The following is a 23,419-nucleotide window of genomic DNA, read 5'->3' as shown; positions in this document are numbered from 1 at the left end:
AGCAAAATATACACTCAAGCTCAGCTATGGACAGGTCTGTGTGTCATGAGGCAGGCTGTGGGCATCAAGTGAGTAGAGAGGCTGCTAATAAAAAAACAGGAATTCACCATGTTTACTGTGTAAGTATTCCTGCTGTAGATTCATGTTATGATTCCTGTTAATCAGACATTAATGGATGGACCTGTGTTAGCAGACAGTAGCTAACTAGTTAGCTAACGGAGCCAGAGCACCGGCATCATGACTGAGGCTCATTATAGAAACACAGCTGGCAGCGTGACAACACCTCCATGCAGAGTCTGACCTCACATCAGTCCAGCACTGTGTTCATCAAATGTAACAAGTAACTACAAACACTGTAGAAATGTAGTGGAGTAGAAAGTACAGGTAACAGCTGCAACTTGTAATGGAGTAAAAGGATAAAGTATGCACTACTTAAATAAAGTATAAATACATAAAATTTACTTAAGTACAGTACAAAGTACAAATATTTAGTTACATTCCACCACTGCTCAAGTATCATTCTTACAGTTAAACTTACAATATTTTTTTTTGAGAAATTCATTTTCTAACACTACCTTAAAGGAAGAAAACATATTTTGTATATAAACTATAGTCCAGTCATAACAAAGTTCACACCATGGAGGAATATCTTTGTTGTGCAACCAACCGAGTCTCTGCTTCAAACCAAGGATGAAACAAACATTAACTCCAAAGATAATTTTATTTGTTAGCCATTTAAATTACACTGTGTTAAATGAACACATAGAAATTAGAAATACTTTCAACTGTACAAAAGGAGTTATAAACAGAGTGGAAGCAGAACAGAACAGACAGCTGCATGGTGGTTATGAAAAAAAAGAAAGAAACGGGGCCTTAATTACACATCCACAGCCATCCATACACACAACCATGCCGTACATATTAAAAATACATGTTTCCAGAATCTTTTTAAATTCCATAAATAATGCATTGAAAAAATACAACAAGGGGTAAACATTACAGACTATTTTGTCAAAATCAATAAAAGCGAAAAGTCTAGGCCTCTCTGTAGAAACACAGAGCACATGCAGCACTTCAGTTAACATTTGTCAATTTCCTGGTCCCATTCAAGAAATCAATATTTCATAACCAGATCCCACACAGTGCAGTCATTGTTTGCTTCATACATGCCAGTAATTCACATGCTGGGTGTGTGTAATGTTTGGTAAACACACACAAATAAAAACATAATTATGGACTGCCGTTAAATAAGAAAAATGCTTCTGCCAGATGAAACCTAATATAAATCAAATAAAGTATTTTATGTAATTGGAGTTGATTATCAGGTTCCTTTCTGACAGAGCAAGTGAAGGTATTTAACCCATTACTGGCTGCAACATTTTATTTTCTCATCACATTTTTTTGTGCTTCTTCAGATTCACATTCAAAGGAAGTGTGACAATTAAAATCATTTAGGAAATGTGTGTCCTTACATTCACACCTATAAAACAGATCCTTTAAAAAGATGAATAATTCTATATCTATGACATGCTGTAGATACAACAGCTGTTTGCTTTAAGTTTTTTATTTTCATGTTTACATTGTCTAAGTAGACTATTTCTGCACTTCGCGGCAAGGCCAAAAGACTGAGAAAGAACTTTTCTGACAATCCTGTAACTACTGTACTGTAATTTTAAGAAGCTAGCACCATCTGCTGGACAAAGAGGAGATCACTCCTTCTAATGTTCAGTTTGATTGTCTGACTGGCTTCAATAATAATCTGTATGCAGATTATTAGCAGTTCATTCTGATTGCAGGTCTAACACATCTCATATCCCTTCATCAAGAAATACCATAATGTCACTGAGTAACTTCTTTAGAGGAGCGATTGGCACATGCATCATGTCAACAAGATTTGAGCATAGTTCATAAATCATGCACTGCTGCGTAACCAGTAATATTGTCTCACATTGTGCATGTGTTACCACAGTGAAGATGGAACATGTTTTTGTTTTTTTGTTTCTTCAAGATACATCTGAGAATTATACGCTTTTCAATTTGAACAACAGGTCAGAAGCAGCACATAAAAGCTCCACAGGTGTTCCTGTGAGCTCTTTAACAGCTAATAGAGCACTATGCACCTTACAAGTACTGTATACATCACAAACTTGGTAAATCACATGTGTCACCATCTCTAATGTTTTTGTGATATCTTCAACAGAAAGCTCAATATCTCTTAGCGTCATCAAAAAGTTTCGACACCCTGGTCCCCTACACAATTCAGCCACAGTTCAAAGGTCTGAGCACCCAGGGTGGAAACTGATTCCCAAAACCCGAAGTTCATGTGCCTTTGTGTGTTATCTTCTTCATATTTAATCCGACAACTGTGACTACTCTGTAGTGTTTTTCAGTAGCAACAGATTTGTGAGATTTTGTCAATGCCCAGCAGTCATTTCAACACAGACTGTAACGTGACCTCTTTACATTTAATAAGGATCACAGTTCATACTTGTGAGTCAGTGATGGTGGATTCAGCTCCTTTATGTCCAGATCTCAGTTGGGACCATGGCCTCCTTCGTTCCAACAGAGGGCATAAGGTTATGCTCGGACAGGAAGTCCAGAGGAAACTGCACGAGGAAGCCTCGGATTTTGCGCAGCTCCTCCTGAGCACGGGCCACGTCGGTCTGGGCCAGACCTGGCTTGGACTGGTACTGCTCCAGCTCGGACATGTTTCTCACCAAGGATGAAGGAAGGCAACGGAACACCTGCGGCAAAACACACACACCGGCTCTTATGACTTGGCACAAACATCCTTGCGTCTAGAAGAACTGCTTCCTCTGGCTCTGGTGGTTCTCATTTCAAACTCCACCCTGTTTCATCTGTGCTGATTTCTCAACAGATCGTTTGTTTTGTTTTTGTATGTGAAATAGTCATCTGCATCTTACCTTCTCATAAATGGTAGCGTTGCGTCCCGCTGTGGTCATCCACACCTCTTTATAGAAGCGATCACTGATGGGGTCAGACAGGTCAATGCTGCTGTCAGTGTGGCCTCCAAGGATGGTCCTGTTTGACAAGAGAGTGTAAGTAGGTCTGAAAATCTTAACATGTAAAAAGGCCCAAATTTTCTATGTGATGTTTGTATTCCTGTAGGACACATTCATAACATTTAAATGTGCACACACTAACTTGAAGCATTCGAGCCGCAGCTGAAGTGCATAGGGTCCAGCTTCATACTCCTGACCATCCATCACTGAGGCAACCTTTTCCGAGTCTTCGACTATCACTGCCACCTCGCTGTCACGTTTACCCAGCATGCTTCTGTCATTGATGTTAGCAGAACCTGCGAAAAACACACAAAATTACCGTCTTGTACTCCCTCTAGTTGTATAAAATGTGTGCTTCAGATGGAGTTAATGATCATCATTGTCATAAATAATAAGAAATAAATACTGTAAAGAGTTGCAACTCATGCACCAGCAGGTGGCGCAGTAGAGCCATGTAGCGCTCAGCACATATTTAAACAGTAATATTATGCAGATTTGTTGACTGTTTACATGGCCAGAGAAAGGGAAGTGGAGGCAGGCCTTTAGTGTTCTCACATTTTGATGGTGTCAAAGCAGGCCGAGCGGTTCGTTCCTTCAAATAGTAGCTGATAAAAACAGTGTAAAAACAAAAAAAAAGTGACAGAAGGTGAGACAGCAGTCAGACTAACCAATGATGACTGTGTTGTCGTCAGCGATGAGCATCTTGCTGTGGACGTAGATGAGCTCTGTGACCAGGCGTCCCTCCAGCTCAGCGTGCGTCCGCACTCCAGCGAAGGAGATGTAGTTCATCCACTGGTCGTCCACTGGAGGAGGAGAGGAGACATTTTCAGTTTCAGTTTTCTCACTGATACACACACAGATTATTTCTGTACTTACTCTCTTTCTTCAGCTGGGAGATGATGGAGTAGTCGCCTCTGATCATGGTTCTGAGGAGACAAAAGAGATTACATCAACTTGAAGGTGGATAAAATCCCTCAGATCTGTGACTTCAACGTCCGCATTTTCATTTCCATTTCATTTTCTCTGTTCCTCTTTCACACACTGAATCTGATGTGTGATGTACCTGTAGTTGAAGTGCATGACAGCCTGGATAGCATTCCCTCCCCCTGTTGTTATGTCTCCCTCAAAGCCAGGAAGCAGAGGGGTGACCACATACACACGATACTTCTTACCCTCCCTGTAAACAAACAGAGCACTTGTTTACTTACACTGTGATCTTTCATGCACAGGAATATAGCATGTCAGAAGTTATATGTCATAAAGGGAAGTACTTGTGCGCCCTGATGATCCTTTCAATGATGGCGTCTCCAATCTTGTTGTAGACCGTCTTGTTATCAGTACAGCTGATGAAAAACTGGTTCTAAGAGTGGAAGGACGAAACAATTATGGTCGTAAATAATAATAATAATAATGCATTTTATTTGTAATGAGCGTTCATCAAATCCTCCTAAAGAGGAAGGTCTTTAAAAATTTTTTCATCCACTGTCTGTGGCACCCTGAAGTGGTCTGGCAGGGCGTTCCACAGACGAGGAGCAGCGGCCTCAAAGGCGGTTTCTGGAATTGGTGTGTGGGGTCAGGAGTTCAGTTAGATATTCAGGGACAATTCCATTAAGACAAAGGTGAGTGTGGAGGAGGATTTTGTGTTCGATGTGGAGGTGAATGTGGGGACAATGGAGTGTGTAAAGGATGGGGGTGATGTGCTCGTATTTCTGCACCCTCATCGGGATTCTGGCAGCGCTGTTCTGTACATACTGCAGCTTTTGGAGGTCTCCTGCCAGGAATCCTGATGAGGAGTGTGCGTAAGTACCTTCATACTGACATCTCTCAATTCTCAGTGGAGCCATTCCATTACTGACATTACAACATTACTACATCCTACCAAATAAACATAAAGCTTTGATAGAAACTATTCATTTTTATATCCCTGGCCTCAGTACCTCTATGTAGATGTAGTGTTTGCTCTTGGCGATGACCTGGATGTAGGCATTATGGATGGACTCCTCGTGGTATTTTATGCCCGCTGACCAGTCTGCTGCCGACCGCAATACCTTACACACACACACACACACACACATATAGGGTTATTATTACAGCAATATTTTTCAAGAGCTGCAACTTCCACCATATTTCATCACAATGTGAGTTTTCTCAAATGTTCTGCACACCAAAGAACTAAAAAGAGAAATGATAAAGAACACCAACAGGGCCCCTGTGTGCTGTCACAATATTTTCTGCCAAGTATGGTTTTCTGTGCATTATGGGAATTATTAGTATGGTGTGAAAATGTCCAACATAAAAGTCTATAATAAGTACAAAACTTTGTTGCCAAAGCAAACAAAAATACTTTCATCAAGTAATTGTTCATTTTAGAATTTTGGTTAGAAAGGCATAGAAAAGGACATCCCTGATTAAAATACATACTTTAATATTATTATTAATAATAATAATAATAATGCAGTTGTCACTAGTTATAAATGTAAAAGTCTTGTTAGACATTTTTGAACATTATGATGTCACACCTTTTAGATAAATGAAACATTTGACCATAAGTAGTGTGTATTCCTTTTTTGAAATAATCAATATTTAATAAGAATTTGAGACAAATTTCCTTTAAGCACTGTTTGTAGATGCACAAACAACCTGAAGAATAATGCCTCCTGTCAGGGGTGTTGCTGCCGTGAAGGCAATAAAAGAAGCTGTTGATGAAACACAAAGGATTATTGATGAGTTCATCGCACACTTCTTACTCACTCTGAGGCTGCTGCCTTTAGGCTAAATATCCCTGAGGTTCAGGTAGTTATGTAACTTTCTGGCCCACTGACAGTTTTGTTCTCTTTGTCAGTTCCCAGCAATGCCTGGGAACAGACAAAGACCTGGGTGTGGACAATGTGTGAAAGTAGGAGTGTGTTCTGTGTGCATTCTTGTGTTTTTCTTTGATTTTCTTCTACTTTGATGTCATGGCTCTGTTTTCTTACTTTGTACAAACATTAGGAGTAAGTATAAGTGCTGCATTCTCTCACCTGCACTTTAGCATTAACACAATCAGGAACTTGGTATCGGAGCTCATCGGCTGTGGAGTGAGACTTCGGCAGCAGGAATGGATAGGACAGAGAGCGATACTTTGGTTTCATGATCTGTAGGAGAATTAAGAATAAATATAGAGTCAGAGACTCTAGGAGGACTGGCAAAGTGTCAGAGCAGAAAGAGGAAAGTTGGAGGAAAAAGCTGGTGCCATGGAAAACACAAGTGTGAGGATGGAGGCATTTTTTCCACAGCTGCAGTCAAATGTTTCCTATGATTTAACCATGTTAGTGTTTATTGTCCTGTTTAAAGTCAACAAGTCGTACTTTTTCCCACTTTAGGTTTACAGCAGCATGTCTGTACTTGTTCTCATTACAACTGTGTAAAACAATTTACAGACAGCAGGACTTAAAAAGGCTAAAACATGATTACTTCACTTCTCATCCTTGTGTGTATTTGTTCAGTGTATGTGTTACAGTGCCTTAGTGAAGTTCCAGCGCTGAATAAAGTGTCTGGCCACATCCCGGGCGCCCCTGCCATGAACCACTGAGGCAATGTCATGCCAAGGCATTCTGGGAGTGGTGTACCTGTCGATGAAGTCTGTACACAGCAGAACAAAAGAGATCAATAAACTTTGAAGAACGTCAGACAGAAGATATGCAGCATGAGCTCCGTATGTGTGTGAGTGCCACACCATCGAAAGGTTTCTCCAGCTGGATCCAGTCCTTGTAGACAAAATTGCAGTAGTCCTTTCCATGCCAGAAGCGAGTGTTTCCCTGCAACTCTCCAACATCTGTTTTTAGGCTTTTCACAGAACCACTCCCTACACACACACACACACACAGATTCAAAATGTTAGTCTATAAAACATCTACTGCTGCTTCTCCCTCTGAACTTCACACACCTGTGCTGTCGATGCTGCTGACGCTGTCCGTGTGCTGCAGTGCGTGTTTGTGCAGGTGTCTGTACAGACTGAAGCGAGCCATCCTATTCCGTCCGATTCCCTTCAGTTTGGGTAAATCCACAGGATCACTGGGCGGCGTCCCTCGGCCGTTGCTCTGAGAGACGCAATCAACAGAGGACACGTCTTTATTGGATGGACTGTCGGTAGAGCCAGCCTGAGGAAAAGTTTAGTAAGTTTAGTAAAGCCGATAAGTTTAGTGTAAGTTCAGGAGAGTTTGATTAGTTTTGGGTCTGTGTGTGTGTGTGTGTGTCTGTGTGTGTGTGTGTGTGTGTGTCTGACCTGCTCCAAGGCAACAGAGCGTGTCACACTGCCCACATCCGTCAGCCGATGCTCTCTGTCATCCCAGCGCCCATATGCCAAGTCGATCCCGCCCACAAAGGCCACCGATTGGTCAATAACCACAATCTTCTCATGGTGTGCCCACAAATAGACGGAGGAGGAAACGTGGTCTGGATGACGCATCACCTGCAGCACAAACATGTGAAACACAACACACGTTTTACTCGAGGCAACACATATATAACTTTCTATCTGATCATTACACTTGAGTTCTTTACAAACCTTGATGTTTGGATGCAGGTGCATGAGCGTTCTCTTGCTGTAGCCGGAGTTGATGCCCAGGGCAAGCTCCACCTCTTTATACAACATCACAAAGATTCGCACTCCTTGTTGCTGTAAATGGACACAAACACATTCACATATTTTACTATAAATTATGAGAAGGAATCAATAGAGATGTGTTTATATTTAGATCAAAGTATGGAAAACCTTTCAAATGTGTGTATGAGTTTGACTTTTATTGAGAGAAGATATGATTATTCATGAGTCTACTTTGCTGAATTTTGGTAGTGCCGCCCACTTACTGCTTTGCGTTTGAGTATACAGTCCAGCCTCCACCTGTTGCCCTCTACGACAGGTCTCTTCAGGAAAATCTCCGGACTCAGCCTGAAACATTAAAAGAGTAGAAAAACAATATTTACTTCAACATTTCACAGCCTCCAACACCTCTCTGCACACAGTATGACAGACATGACATAATGATATAGTCTCATGAGTCACACACCGGGATCCAGAGCTTACATGTCTACAATACCATTGGCTCACATTACACAGACTGAGGACTCATTGGTACAGACCATAAGCCTAGTGATTACTGCCTTGGAACACAGGGATTCCAGCCACGTCAAACACTTGCACATTTGGCTCTGTGGGATCATTAACTATTATATTTGAAATTACAATGGCAAGAATATCATTAGCGCTGCCTGTAGAGACAAACACGGTGTTATTTCCCTTTGGAAAACTCCCTGTTAAGGATCAGACGCAACACAAACAGAAAAGTTTTACAAGTTTAGATTTGCATGTTACTGTTTGCCAGCTAATTTTATTTTCTGGGTATGATAAAGAAGAACAGCCTCCCACAGTGACGGTGAACTTCTGTTGGATTGAGCTGAAAATGTAGCATTTCTTCTGACCTTAATCATCACATTAGACGCCTGAAAACATGAGCGTTGTACAATACATGAACATTTCAAGTGTAACAAAGTAGGGGAGTATTCAGGATGAGACAAAGGAGGTGGAAGGAGGAAACGGATATCTTTCTATCAGTGTATTTCTATTCTTGGTGCAAGGCTGTAATCAGACCCAGGACCATCTCCTGGCAGCAGGGGTGGTAATACATTGTACAATGCAGCACGTACTACACTAAGAGTGTCAAGTTTTTGGTCAGCTGAATCATGACTGAAAATGTAAAGTAAGCCAGTGGAACTAGTGTCTTTTATCTCCTGTACAGGCTGCTCCACTATTCTGGGTAAAAGGTAGTTTGGCATGAGAGGTTAGCAGTAGCACAGGACAGGTCACAGGATAGCATTTCACCAGCTCACACCAGCTCTGGCATGTAGCTCTTATGTATCAAAGTCACATCTGCATTCATAGCATGACCCTGGTTGAGGCCACTAATAGATAGATACAGATAGAGAGATACTTTATTGTACTGTAGATACTTTATAGAGGGGAAATTAATAAAAAATAGTGGGATTTTTTGTGTTATTTGTATTTGCAGGATCAGGCTATATTTGGACATTGTGTATACAGTACCAGCGTGCTGTTTAGTTCTGTTTTCTCACACATGTTTACACATTAGACAAACTGCCAACTCACCACCAGTCAGTGATGAAGATTTCCTCTTTGGCCTCCTCCAAAGCATCAGCAACATCCTCCATGTAAGTCTTTCCATTCACATACCTACGAAGAAATATTAAATACATATGGTGCTTGTGTTAGACATTCACAGACAAACATGCAAATAAATAGTTAAGTATGCAGGTGGATCATTTCATCATATCTCTGAGCACATCTCGCCTCAACACCACACCACAAATAAGCAGAAAAAAGGTGGCAGATGAAACTCTGTTCACTTCCTTAATGCTCTTTACTTTGTAATATACATGAAAGCTTAAGGCTTCAACCATAACTGTCTCCACTCTCCATGATATAAACTCTTTAAACAGTCTGTGTTTTGGTTCACAGGAGCTCACAGGAACACATTTTTCCTTCAGGCTCCCAGCTAAGCACAAAGACAAAGTAATGACATTATCACACAGATGATTCAATATCACAGAATCTGCCAGCTGAGGGGGGAGAGAATGCAAATAAAGAAGCCAAAGCAGAGAACTGACTGCTCAATCTTCTCATACATTTGCATAGCAAGTGAGAGAATGTTGATTTGGGCAATTTCATTTATTTTCCCCCCTTATATGCAGCTTTTGTGAAGACTAAGAGAGAATTCAAATGTGTCACTGTGACACACTGTGAATGTGGAAGCATGCACACAGTATGCCCCCCCCTTTTTTCACACTTTTTATTCGCTCCTCCAGCTGCAGTCTCTCTCGTTGTGCTCACCATTTGGCAGGGATGTTTTCCTGCTCTTGTGCAAATGATCCAAAGCGGTGATCTCGGAGGAAAGCCTTCCCATGATTCCTCACGAAGTTCTCAATGCTCTGACCCCACCAACGTGCATGTCTGTAGCTGCTGCATTTAAACACGAGGGTCCTGCCAGAAGGATATGTATTTATATAGACACAGATTAGAACAAGATAAAGTGCCTATATTGAGCTGATTTTATGACTTTTTTATGACTTCTCTATTTCTTGCATACTCTCAGGCATATGTCAGTTTGTTAAAAGAGGCATTTGTGCTTCTTCTTCTATGTGTTTTATATATATTTTCTTATATGTGTACAGCACTTTGACCAACAAGGTTGTTTTTTAAAGTGCTTTATAAATAAAGTTAAGTTGAGTTGAGAGCTAAGATACGTGTGTGTGGAGTTCATCTCACACACACACACAGGAATATGACCTGGAGAGGCTGTCAATCCGGACTCCGTGTTTGGTCTCTGTGTCTTTAGAGTCCATCTTGATGCTGAACTCTTTATCCACCAGCAGGACGAAGGAGATCGCCCCTGAGTCTGGCTTCATGTACAGCAAGCACGAGTCCTTCACCACAAGCCAACTACAGTACACAAACACAACATCATCATTATCACCATAAAGATTTCTGCCTAAAGTTTGGCTGTGAAGAATTTTGTATATTTTTTTTGTTGTTGTTGTTTAAAGAGAAGGGTGTAGGAAGAAAATTATCATGGGGATGTTCTGTAGGTGGATGGGCAGAGCGTTTCAAACGTGTGGGATTTTTGTGTGTGTGTGTGTTGCCTTTGGAAAACAACAATAAAAACTGCTCACATAATAATTTGGCTGAGATGAAGAGGAAGAGAAACTAACAAACAAAAACAAATGAGGTGAGAAACCTAAGTCAGCCCCAGTGCAACAAGGCTACAGAACAAATACTACAAAAAATATGTCATGACAGTCAAAATGACCACATATTAAAATGTTTTTAAATATGCCATGTTTGGTCACTGTACTTTCACACCCACGGTGACAGCCTCCTGCCAGGATTTAGAGCCTGAATGTTCAGTTCCTTTTTGCACATGGAACCATCACACCTACATGTTATACGAGTTTGCCAGAAAGAATGTCAAGCCTTTTTATATACAGTCACACAGTATATGATGTTAGTACATGATGTTAACATGGCAACTAAAACAGTGGCAGGGAGAGAAAAAAAAAGTGCCAGAAATAGATGGATCAACATTCACACACCGTTTGGACCAGCGATAGCAGGCCTGGCTCTGACCGCAGCAGTTCATTCCAGGGATACGATGTCCACCTGAGCGCTTGTAAATCATCCCTTCCCTGTAAGAGATAGAAAAAAAATAATTTAAATACCCACAGCACAAAGAGTGTAAGACCACTATTGGAAGAAAAAAAAGGCTAAAGAAGAAAATGCTTACAGTCCTTTGGGCCCTAAGTCATGAATGAAGGACAGCTGGCTGACGTCAATGAACTCCATCTGAGAATACACAGGAAGAGACGACAAGATTCACAAACCACAAATTACAAAACTGTACTCATCATCATGTGAGCAAACAAATGCTATGATAACACACCTGGAGGCAACATGACTCATCTGACAATGTGTATCGTTACCTCAGATATTATTTGAAATGCGTAAAAAGGGTGCACAGTGAGTCAATGTTAAATCACAACAATCCACTCTAATTACACAATAAGCACAGATAGGAATGGAAGGGATAAAGTAAAATAATACACTAAGGAAATTATAATAACACTTAACTATGCTTCATGCTGACACAGTAACCAACTCAGGCTGTTTTAGTAGTTGAATCTGTGCCTAAATGAACAGTAGTAGTGTGTATAAATTCCTTGAGTGTGTCAACATAAGGCAGATACACTGCTACGGGTGATTGCATTAATCATCTGACTCATAAGGCCAGACTATATTAGCATGGAGAAACACACAGTGCATCTCATGTTTCTATGGCAGGTGTCAGAAGAGCAGAATAAATTCGATTTCGTAACTTGTTGCATTGTTTTGCATGATTACTCACTGTATGGTGATATTTGCGGTACATGGCCATCTTCAGCAGGTTGTTCAAATAATCTTCTAATTGTCTCTGTAAAAACACAACACACACACACACACACTATATTTGGCCACTGTGAGTATTTTTATGATCATGCATAAACGCACTAACATGCACATAATGTGTTTCATGTTTTTTTTTAGAGGGCACATGTGTTGGAAAAAATGCCATAGCAACAAGCAAGTGTCAGGAGAGAGAAATAAAGTGGAGATACAGCAGGACTCCAAACAAACACACAACGTTGCATCCTTACCCTCCTGCTGGAGACTTGCTCGTCTCGCACCAGCTCGTCTCCTCCACCCCTGGGCAGGGAGGGCATCTCCCTCACCTCGTTCTTCCTCACTGTCCTCCTCCTCACCGTGTGGCTGTAAAGAGAAAGGAGGAAATTCAAATGTTTGAGAAGTACAAACCCTACAAGAAAGACGTTTTAAAAAACTATGCTATGATATTCTGTGTACCTTCCTGTCAGCTGACGTTTTCTTTTCACTCACTCACTGTATATATTTACTCTATAATTGTTCCCTTTAATTTAAGAATGCAATGAAATGAAGTGAGACACGGGGAAAGAGCTGGGCAAAGTGAAATCCTATTAAAACCTTAGTACAACATTCCAGTGTTTTCAAGTGTGCAACACCAGACACAGAGGAGGGAGGGGGAGAGAGAGAGAGAAATAAAGGCAGGCAAACTAAAAGAGCTCATTCATACAGTATGTAAGATGGAGAAAATAAAGAAAGGGAGAGGTTTACATGTTGGGAAAGGTGTTAATTTGTTGTGTTGCCAATTTAAATGAGGGATATACCGTACTTTATTGATCACACAGGGGAAGTTAAAACAAGTTGAATAACACAAAATAATGATATTTTTTTGTGTGTGAGTTCAGGCGTCAACCTGCGTGACGGCAGCGGTATCCTCATGAAGGTCTTATACGTCCGCAGCTCTCTGTGCAGCTCCATGAAATGCTTCTCCTTCCTCTTTACCATCCAGGTAAATTCACCGTGCTTCAGCTCAATTTTAAACACTGCTGGCAGAGACTACACACACACACAAACACGTTAAGGGTCATTATCTGTGTGTAAACAGCCTGCGGTAATGGTTAGAGGGGAACAGTGTTTTAGATGCGTGTGCTGTACCTTGTTGACGCTCCTGTGGTGAGACAAGTTGAAGCGGTCCTGTGCTGTGGTGAACCTCTCCACCTCCAGGATGCGGGCAGTGATGGGCACAGTGGGGAGGTAGACCTTAGCGGTGGCCTCTTTGAAGCCCACCGTGGCATACACGGCTGAAAAGTGGATACGGCAGTCCCCTAGGAGAGAGAGAGAGAGAGAGGCGGATGGTTCGTGGGATTTTTCTGTGAGTACATGTAGGAGTAACTCAGGCTGCTTAGCAGAGAGTAGGCTGCATCGCTGAGAAGTCGCCCTTTTGTTTAAGATTTTTGAGTGAGTTTGAAGCGTCAGGGTGAATCTTTGAGATCTAAATTATGTAAAGAAAAACAACCACCCTCATACTCTTGCACTGTTAGATGTTTGGCAGTTAGGATTCACTGGAAATCTGTTCTTTTGGTCAACCTTCTGTGTAACGCACAACACCCCCAAGAGGACGATCACAGAGTTTTGTTCCAGGCTTATTTGACCAAGTAGTTAAATGATAAATCAGCCACAGTCTGACAAGTTCCTGGAATCTCCTGAGCAGCTTGCATAATCTTAGCAGCGTTCCTCCTTATCACTTATCAAAAAGTTGTTTTTGTTACTTGGCGTAGACAGAGCAACAAAACGCACACACACACCTAAATAGTTCCCATCGTAGTCTGTCTCCTCTGCCTCATCCATGTCCAGCTCTCTGGCATCCAGGCTTTCCACAAGGTCGGTCATCTTGATGCCGTCGCGTACGTCTGGGGCCGCTGTGGTGTCAGAAACTTCAAAGCTCACTAGGTTGAGGCTACTGGTAGTTGGTGGAGCCTTACCCAGCATGCTTAGCAGTCAGACCCCAGAGCAGGGGGTACCTAGAGAGAAATAACAAAAAACTTCAGGCAGGGCTGCAACAGCATTAAAAGGCCTCAAATTATACATTGGGTGGCACTAAAAGTTACATGGGTTGACAAAAGGGCCCTACAAACCTACAAGTGCAGGACCTAAAATTGAAAATTGCTTGTGAAATTCGGAATGAAGGTCAAAGTTATCAAATATCAAACAACCCACTCAGAACATTTTCTTTCTGTGGAAGGAAGGACAGGCCAGATAAACGTATCGTTATTGTGGTTTATGACCTCAGAGACATCCTGGAATTTAAGATTCATTACTGACTAAAAACCAAACTTAGCTGATATGATACATATGATGACACATTTCTCCTCTGCATTCAACAGCCTGCAGCTAATCTGTTGGATCATAACCTTCCTGACCAGCAGATCACAGAGTACTGGTCAATAGCACCCTCTCAGACCTCATCTTCACCTCCACTGGATCCCCTCAGGGCTGTGACCTCTCTCCTCTGCTCTTCATCCTATACACCGATGACTGCAGGTCTACCCATCCAGAGTGTCATCTGGTTACGAATGCTGATGACACAGTTCTCCTGTCCCTGCTCTCAGGCTGCTCTCACCACCATGGCCTAGCAGTCCAGCATTTTGTGGACTGGTGCAACGACTGGTGCACTGGAGCTGAATGTGGAGAAGACCAAGGAAGCGGAGAGAGCTGGCTACATCAGCACAATCCACAGGAAGCCAGGTCGCCGGCTCCGCTGCCCCAGATGCAGGACTCAGAGGAGAAAGACAACCTTCATTCCCTGAACTGTTCTGCTCCTCAACTCCCTACCATCCTTGCCCCACTGCTCTCAAACTATACATCCCTCCCCTTGATTTGATGTGATTTGATTTGATTATGCTCTCATGATCCTGCGGTTAACTTTGAGCTGTGTTAGTACATTTACAACGAGCTAAGATGGGAAGAAAAGCAAACAGCGAGAAACTAAAATGTTTTCTCTTTCACAATTTCCTTATTGTGTTGAGTAGCAGCTCAATATTGAATAATAAACAATTCCCGAGATACCAAAACCTGTTAAACCTGTTGTTAAAATAACTTCCTATGTATTTACCATGAAAATATTTTAACCTAACCCAAAAAAAATGACAAAAAGAAACATAGTCATACTCTTACACCACGTCTGGGCTGTGCACTTAGTCATCCAAGACTACCTGTGCTCATGTGTTAAGAAACCTCTCTTTGGAGTCTATGAAGTGCGAAAAAAGAGTACAAGAGGGGAGGAGAAGGAAAAGAAAGAAAGGCACTGACTCAGCAGAAAGAGACTTTAATAAGGGCAGTTTAAGTATAATTGGAGATTTACGAACTCCCTTATAATTGTATTCCTGGATCATTTTGCAATCTGCACTCTATGAAGTCTCATCTTCTATTAAATTATTAAAAAATATTCTGTCTGTGGGTTTTATAGTTGCTAATGTTTTGGAAATTAGCCCAGATAGAATGTGATTAACTTCACTCCAGAGGATGTTAACAAGAAAGAAAAAAATTTTCTGGGGAAGAAAACATACAAAGTGATTTGTGTGTTAACAAGCAGATGCAAACAGATGCCCTAGCTATCTAATCCCAGTTCACGGTGTTCCAAAAACTGAGCAAAGTCTGTTTAAATATGTAAACATCTGACAGCATTCAGATAAAAGAGATATAAAAAGCAGTCCGCCGCTAAATAAACACAGAATACCAAAAGGAAAAGTGGATGAAAGTTCCAGACGTAACATTTAAAGTTACATTTAGTGACTCTAAGGGCAAACTGAGGTGAGCATCTCCTTTGTTTGGAGGACTTTGGAGGGTGTAACTCTTATGAATGATGATTTTGGTGATTCATCAGATTTCTAAACCATCTTCTCTCTAGGGAGCGTCAAGGAGGGGACAACACCCAAAAAAACAGTGAGAAATTAAAGCTGCAAGCAGCATTGCGGGCCCTCGCGCACCTTGCGATCCGCGGGGTCATCGCAGTCTTCTCTCTTATGCTCTTGTCTCCTATACTCTCCTGTGCTATGCTCTCCTCCTCTCATTTCCACAGATATACAACAAACACATGTTTACAACCAAACTTTCCTGCTACCAGTAGGTGGCGCTATGACCGTATCATCCTATTAGCATATATATCTGTTTAGACTCGGCTCCATGGCAGTACTGTAAGATTTTGTCCACGTTGCATAAAGTATATGGGTAGTACTGCATAAAACACAGCGAGTTCCTTTGTAATGGCGAATGGTCAACTTTGAGGCCACTCCCCCACCACACGGTAATACTTTTGAAAGAGTTTTGGAATGCGTCTATTCCCTATGGTGTCCCGAGTGGACACAGTGAATTTCAGCTCAATTGCATGAAGTATGCGAGGCATGAAAAGTTTTATAGCAGGGTCAGAAAACGGTAAAAATTACAAAAAAAAATCAAAATGGTGGACTTCCTGTTGGGTTTTGAGGGGGGGTCCAAGAGACTTTTTTGTGCGTCTTGGGGTGATACACATGTGTACTAATTCTCATGATCCTGTGTCAAACTGGCCAGCGGGGCTACGCATTAGGGCAATAAATACAGTGAGTTCCTTTGTAATGGCGAATGGTCAACTTTGAGGCCACGCCCCCGCCACACCGTCAGACTTTTGTAAGAGTTTTTGAATGCGTCTATTCCCTATGGTGTCCTGAGTGGACACAGTGAGTTTTAGCTCATTTGGATGAAGTATGCGAGGCGTGAAAAGTTTTGTAGGAGGGTCACAAATCGCCAAAAATTAACAGAAATTTCAAAATTGCGGACTTCCTGTTGGGTTTGGAGGGGGGGTCCAAGAGACTTTTTTGTGCATCTTGGGGTGATACACATGTGTATCAATTTTCATGACCCTACTCAAAACAGGCCAGGGGGGCAGGCAGAAAAACCTATGAAAACACAACATTTTGTGTAGCCAGTAGGTGGCGCTCTGTCAAAGCCTCAATATTGTTGTATAGATGTGTTTAGGGTCAGACTCTGATCATACATGTGACATTTCGTACAGATCGGACAGAAAACGAAGAAGTTATAGAGACTTTCTGTGTCCTCAGAAATGGTCAAACTTTGAGGCCACGCCCCGGCCACACCGTCAGACTTTTGTAAGAGTTTTGGAATGCGTCTATTCCCTATGGTGTCCTGAGTGGACACGGCGAATTTCAGCTCAATCCGTTGACGTATGCGAGGCGTGAAAAGTTTGGCAGCAGGGTCACACATCGCCAAAAATGGCCACAAAAGGTAAAATGGCGGACTTCCTGTTGGGTTTGGAGGGGGGGTCCAAGAGACTTTTTTGTGCGTCTTGAGGTGATACATATGTGTGCCAATTTTCATAATCCTGTGTCAAACTGGCCAGAGGGGCTACGCGTTGGGGGCGCTATAGAGTCATTTTCCTATGTGCCTTTCAAACGTCAGCAAATTTCAAAATTTTTAGGGCGAATGAATTTTTCTACCAAGTTTGGTGAGTTTTTGGGCATGTTAAGGCCCCCAAAAATGCGATCTAAGGGGGGGAAAGAAAAAAAAAAATAATAATCCTAAGGGTTTCAATAGGGCTCTTGCACCATTCGGTGCTCGGGCCCTAATAATAAGTCAACTGTTCCTCACACTGGAATAATCTTAGCTCAATCAAACCTAAATGGCACATCTCAGTTAAATGTCCTTTGCCTGCTAAATTCTTCTGTTTGGAGCCAAAAATGTCTATGACAAGTAAATAACACATGAGCACGTACAGCAACAGATAACAGCTTGACAGTAAACATTCCCACTCCGCTGAACAAGATCCAACACGCTCACACACAGTCAGAAGAGTCACCACCAGCTGCCTGCAGTGACTGTGTGTCAGCCTGCTTCCAGTTTGAAACTATTTATTCTCTCCATTCATCCATTCATGTTTTCAAGCACAAGTGGAATGTGCAGCATACTTTCAAGACATCTTACATTTTAGACAACATTCCTAACTCAGTATGTTTGCCTGTGACTGAGTCAGAAAAAAGCTATAAACAGCTGCATGGTGACATTTTGCACAAAGTAAGAGTGTATACTGCTGAGAATACTGTGAAATACACTGTATGTATGGTGGATGGCTGTGAATGACTTATATTTTGTGCAAAATGTGTGCAATCTCAGAGTCCTGTGGAAGAAATCTCCTTGCTAAGAATATACATGACCCCCCACAGGCATAACCTTCCCACACACACACACACAGACAGACAGAGGTTAACTATCAAAGGAATGTGGTTTTAGTGTTTGCAGAAAACACACACACAGACACACATATGTAAGCAGTGGGCGTGGTAAAAGTACAAAACCTAGGAGAGAGTTATCTCTCTCCTCCATTCTAATGGAAAACTGCCTACTTCCTGCTTCCTGTACTGTTGTCATGGCGATAGTTTGAACAGCTAGCGAGCTGCTTAAGTATAAATATCAACAGAAGAGCATCCGCCTCTTCCTTTATGCACCAGTGTCTCTATTAAATGTCAATTAGTGGGTGAAGAAGAACAGTGGAGCTTCAGCAGAGAGAAAAAAAAATAAGAGGATTCATTAAAGTAAACTTGTGGGAACTCGTCAATCCTTTCCAGCTCGAGAGTTAAGATTTAGTTTAATTATCATAATAAAGTGAGCAGAGGGTGGAGGATTCAGTGATCTCACAGCCTGAGGAAAGAAGCTGCTTTGAAGTGAATGTGGCAGCGGATACATCTTAAGGACACCACCAGGGTGATCCGGCTGTGGCTGTGATCTTTACTGTCTTTTAATATCTTTTAGTAAATGGTCTGCACCTATATAGTGCACAAACGCCTAAAGCAGGTGATCATCTGCCACCAGGCGTGTGAATGGGCTGGTAATTGAATCACCAGCACTCCAATTAAAGGAGCCACGGCCATTAGAGGAAACCTTATATCTATGACTGGTGCTCTTTGCGGACAGAGGACCTAACATAGGGCCTGCCCATTCTACAAAATATTTAATTAGGATTGACTGTTTGACCTCTGACCTAGTAGACAGTTTAGCTTAACTCAGCTCAGGGGCAGGAGAAAAGCTTCAGAATTACCGGAGAAAGGCTTATTTGCCTCAGTGGGAGGATTGATATCGCTTTGGCTCTGGGCAGTTTCCAGGCAACCAGCTGAGACTTCAGGAAGTAACTACTCCAGCCAAGAGCTGGTGCTGCTCATAATCCTTTTACAAAACAGCAAATTGTTTTGGTTTTTGTAAAGATTAAACATGAGAGAGACAAAGCTGGAGCTGTTCCCCAATTTCTAGTCAGCTTAGTCGCTGTATCTGGCTGCTGGCAGTGTAACGTCATGTTCAATGTACACAGGGATAATTGGCATTTAAATAAGCAAATATTCTAACTTTATGGTTAGGCAGGCCATAATCAATACTGCATTCTTGACAGTTAAATCATTCATCTTTCACACCCTTTTATGAACATCATGTGACTCAATAAAGCTGGCAGAAGAAAAAGCAGAAGCAGACCTCATTTTGTCATCATGTGTTTTTTTAAATGAGGCCATAATGAATTTACAATTGTTTGGTTCCATGTATTACCCCGAGATTTACTGTGAAGCACTGCATAGACTTCCCCCTTTTGGATTTCTAATAAGATACGATTGTAGCACTGTTCCTCTAGCAGTGCAAGGACCCGTGAGATTGGACAGATGTGAAGTAAGATGAGGTCACCGCAGCCACAACAGAAAACATTAATCTGCATGTCTTATCAGGTCATTGTCCAAAATTAAGTTCAAGGGGTCGTATGGTTTGAAGCTAAAAGTTTGGCTTACTGTGGCTAATTTTGTGATCTGTGTGGGAAGACACTGCCATTGGTCTAGGCCGGCTTGTACTTTCTTAGATAATTTGAAAAAATCCCATAGGGATGAATAAAGCTTTTATCTATCAATCCACGTGGGAGTGTGGGAACCAGGGCGCACTCACAGCATCCAGGACTCCTGTTACAAAACAGCCACCTGAACTAAGGGGTGTGGATGGACCATCTTTGTTATTATAACCTGAATATTTACATATGTCCATCCTATATGGCAGATAACGCTACTCTGTCTGTCCATCTACACTTTGCTTGCAACACGTGTTTGAAAGTGTCAAATTTTTAAAGAGAACACTGGAGGCGGACTGAACGTCAACATCAGCAGATGTGCCGTTTGTGATTACCCATCAAGTGAAAGGAAAAAAAAAAAACAATCGGTAAATTGTGAAAAATATTCCTGGATGTACCCAACAGTTAAGTGGTGAATACGTTAAAACATTAAAACAAAGACACCACACAGAAGCTCATATGCTTATATACAGTACAATGAATAATACAATATAAATGTAGCTTGGCATTTATAGATTGTATGGTGCCAAGCTCCTCGTGGCACAGATGGTACAAAGAGAGAGAGAGAGAGAGAGAGATGATGGAGGGAGGAAGGGAGGGAGAGAGAGAGAGAAGCAATGAGAGAGGTCTGTGACACCTCTTTTTCTCTGCCCACACTAAAGCTGCCTATTATCTAATCCTTCACACCATGGATAAGGGGGATAGGGGTTGTCAGAGAGGCAGAGAAAGCAAGACATACAGTAGATGCCAGAAAAGAAAGAGAGAGAGAGAGCAATCATCATCATCGCCAAAGTGGCATTTGTGGCAACTGGTGGTAACACAAGAAATCATTGTACCGAAGGAGCGAGGGAACTGTTTCTGTCTCTCCCTCTCTCTCTCTCTCTTTCTCTCTCTCTCGCTTGCTCTGCATTTCAGCCAAGTCTGACTGGGCCCTGCCAGGGCAGCCAGGAAACCAAACTATAACTTCTGTCCAGACCGCTACAGTGACTCATGATTACAGTGGTACAGAGCACAGAGGAGGTTTGTGTTTTTGACCTAAAGGGCTGGTTCACCCAAATGATACTGTAACACAAAAGCAACGTTTCACTTCTCATTCTAGCAGCAGAGCATCGTATTTGGAAATAGACAGTTTTAAAGGAGTGATTGATAACTTCATGCCCTACAGCTGTACATGTGTATGCACTCTTTCAGGTAACTTTGCAAATTAACACTGTCTATGAATTGTCCACTAGGCATGGTGTTTACTCTAAGGATAGATAACCTTGCTAACAGCATGGTGAGGCTGCTCAGTACAAACATAGTAAAGAGGCCCTGGAAGATGACCATAGTCCCAGAAAGTTGGTCACCGCACAAGAGATCATTACCAACATCTGTGACAGGGTGTTTACAAGTTTTCTCCACCAAATTGAAACCATGGGTGTATCATGATGGCCTCTGATTTCTGGGATGTAAAAGGGAGTGTTGCAGGTGAGTCAGACTGTTACAGGGCCGACTACACAGATCTCCTGACACGGCAAAGAGATAAAATCAAGATTTGGCATAATATGAAGATGTGCTTACAGTGGTCATAGCTGTCTTCTAACACCTGCCTGTTGAAGCTTATAGCACCTACAGACAACAACATCTTACACTAGATAAAGAAGAGGATATGGAGAGTTGCAGCATTAGAACAAACACCCTGCTTAACTTCAATGAGAAATAAAGCTCAGACAAAGCACAAAGATGGCGTGCTCCTGAAACTTCACATCTTCTGATGCACATTTCCATCTTTCAAGCTTTTATGTGTTCTGCCCCAAACATAATGGTTTAGAAGCCCGTGGGAAACTTTAACCAGAATATGTCGGTTTTTTTGATTGCCGTTCACTGTGTGGCACGAGTGTGTGAGTCCACATCTGGAACTCATTTACTGTGCCTGCTAAGCCAATAATAAATCTACTTTAAATCCTACCATTCATTACTAAGAAGAGGGGGAAAACTGCAACAGTGTTATTTAGTTTTTTATATTTTAAGTTGACCAAAATTCTCCCTCTGTCTAGTTTAATGACTGATTTGCAACAGAAGCAGGATAGTTAGCGTCAAAGAGCCTAAGGCAGGAATAACTGTAATAAAGTTCACTGTACGAGGACGCTGGCAGCATAACAGAAAAAGCAATGAGGTCACAGCCTGCGTGAAAGACTACTGAATGCCAGGGGTCAGTATCATGTGTATCAGTTGCAAAGACAACAGAAGAAGAGTGCAGAGTGGAAAAGAGGGGGCTGGTTGTGTGTGGATGAACAGCGAAGAGAAAAAATATCTCCAGTATTCCCATGACATTCCAGCTGCAGCAACCAACTTTCACAACAGGGTATGAGAAAAGGGAACAGCGGGCCAGCACACACACACACACACACCTGTGTTGTCTTATGCAACTGGTGGGAAAAAACTGCTTTCTGTTGGATTCTGCTCCACTAAAGGGCGTAAGAACCTCACCTCCACACCACACAAGTCAAGGATCTTTGTGCATATGTCTCAGCTCCACATACCACTACATAAATAGAAACAGCAACAGCTTAACCACATATTTACTTTGAAGGAAGACAACAAGACTCAGCAAGAATAGTAGCAGACTCCGTATACTGTGTGATCACACTGACAACCCAAAACCATGGAGTGTCACAGAGACACATATCCTCCAAAGCCCATGGACGCAAATAGCACAGACAGACAGAGAGGGAGACATTACCAACCTGCTCTTTTTGTGGACGTGTAGTCCACATGTTGGTGAGTCAGATCAATCCACTTGGCTTCACTGAATGGACAGCAAAACTAAAGACACACGCTGTCTCCACCTGAGCAGACAAAAACAGCCACAGAGCAGCAGCAGCAGCAGTGGCAGGGACACCGTTGTCTCCTTCTGTTCTGCAACTCAGTTAAGTGTGGCAGAGAAAAAACTAACTGTGAACTCTCTCCCAACTCCTCAGGAAGGGAGGGGTCTGTTGAACTCTAGACCAATCAGAGAAGGAGAGTCCTCCCTTGTGCTTTGCTGATTGGATAACAACAAGTGGTGGACTTCTGGTCAAGTAGGAGGAGTCCTCTGAGGAGAAATACTGACAGTGGTCCCGCCTGTTTAAGCCTTTCTTTCACACTTTCCCTCTATTTTGCTCAAGCTTCATTTATCTCTCTGTCAGTGTCTTGTCTATACTCACAGGCACTCATGTGCCTATGAGTACTGTAAAAAAAATAAATAGCAAAACAGTTGAATCAGTTAAAAATGTGAAAATAAAATAAATGTGTTTATGAGATTTAAAAATTTGCAAAAATCAAATTGCTTTTGATGAGAATAAAAAATGTCACTGTTTAAAAAAGCATGCTCCATATTGGAACTGTAATTAACTGCATCATACATATCAATTCTAATACAGGGCTTCTCTGTAAAACCACATAAAATATACACTGAAATGGAAAAGTGAAGAAATCTCTCCTTCCATCTAGTGGATGGAGATGTGTACTGCAGCTGAGCACACACATGGTTGTCAAATGTGTGTGCATCTTAATGACAGGGACTTTAACCTGCAATGTAACCGCACC

At 41.9% G+C, this 23,419-nt stretch overlaps 1 protein-coding gene across 1 annotated transcript; it reads right to left on the bottom strand.

Moving 5' to 3' along the window:
• Window positions 1-702: 702 nt before the first annotated feature.
• Window positions 703-22,760, bottom strand: pld1a (phospholipase D1a). The gene is made up of 26 exons (XM_028394973.1): window positions 22,579-22,760; window positions 13,794-14,009; window positions 13,144-13,313; window positions 12,902-13,044; window positions 12,267-12,378; window positions 11,978-12,043; window positions 11,360-11,418; window positions 11,169-11,261; window positions 10,366-10,518; window positions 9,910-10,059; window positions 9,169-9,252; window positions 7,872-7,953; window positions 7,570-7,680; window positions 7,288-7,473; window positions 6,949-7,162; window positions 6,739-6,867; window positions 6,526-6,644; window positions 6,044-6,157; window positions 4,961-5,071; window positions 4,295-4,383; window positions 4,087-4,200; window positions 3,900-3,949; window positions 3,692-3,826; window positions 3,166-3,319; window positions 2,925-3,042; window positions 703-2,744 (listed from the first exon to the last, which is right to left on the bottom strand). Exons 2-26 carry the CDS (start codon window positions 13,975-13,977, stop codon window positions 2,520-2,522), a joined length of 3,165 nt encoding a protein of 1,054 aa, XP_028250774.1. The 5' UTR covers window positions 13,978-14,009; window positions 22,579-22,760; the 3' UTR covers window positions 703-2,519.
• Window positions 22,761-23,419: the final 659 nt, after the last annotated feature.

This window comes from Parambassis ranga, chromosome 22 (genome assembly GCF_900634625.1).
Source record: "Parambassis ranga chromosome 22, fParRan2.1, whole genome shotgun sequence".
Lineage (NCBI taxonomy): Eukaryota > Metazoa > Chordata > Actinopteri > Ambassidae > Parambassis > Parambassis ranga.
This window is presented reverse-complemented; position numbering and strand designations above follow the sequence as displayed.

Bases quoted from the DNA above. Each gene is read 5' to 3' on its own strand.
- pld1a (XM_028394973.1), bottom strand. From the start codon at position 13,977: ATGCTGGGTAAGGCTCCACCAACTACCAGTAGCCTCAACCTAGTGAGC. The intron at 6,868-6,948 runs GTGTGTGAAGTT...GTGTGTGTGTAG, and splicing joins CAGCAGCATCGACAGCACAG to GGAGTGGTTCTGTGAAAAGC. The intron at 3,043-3,165 runs GTTAGTGTGTGC...CTTGTCAAACAG, and splicing joins CTGCGGCTCGAATGCTTCAA to GACCATCCTTGGAGGCCACA.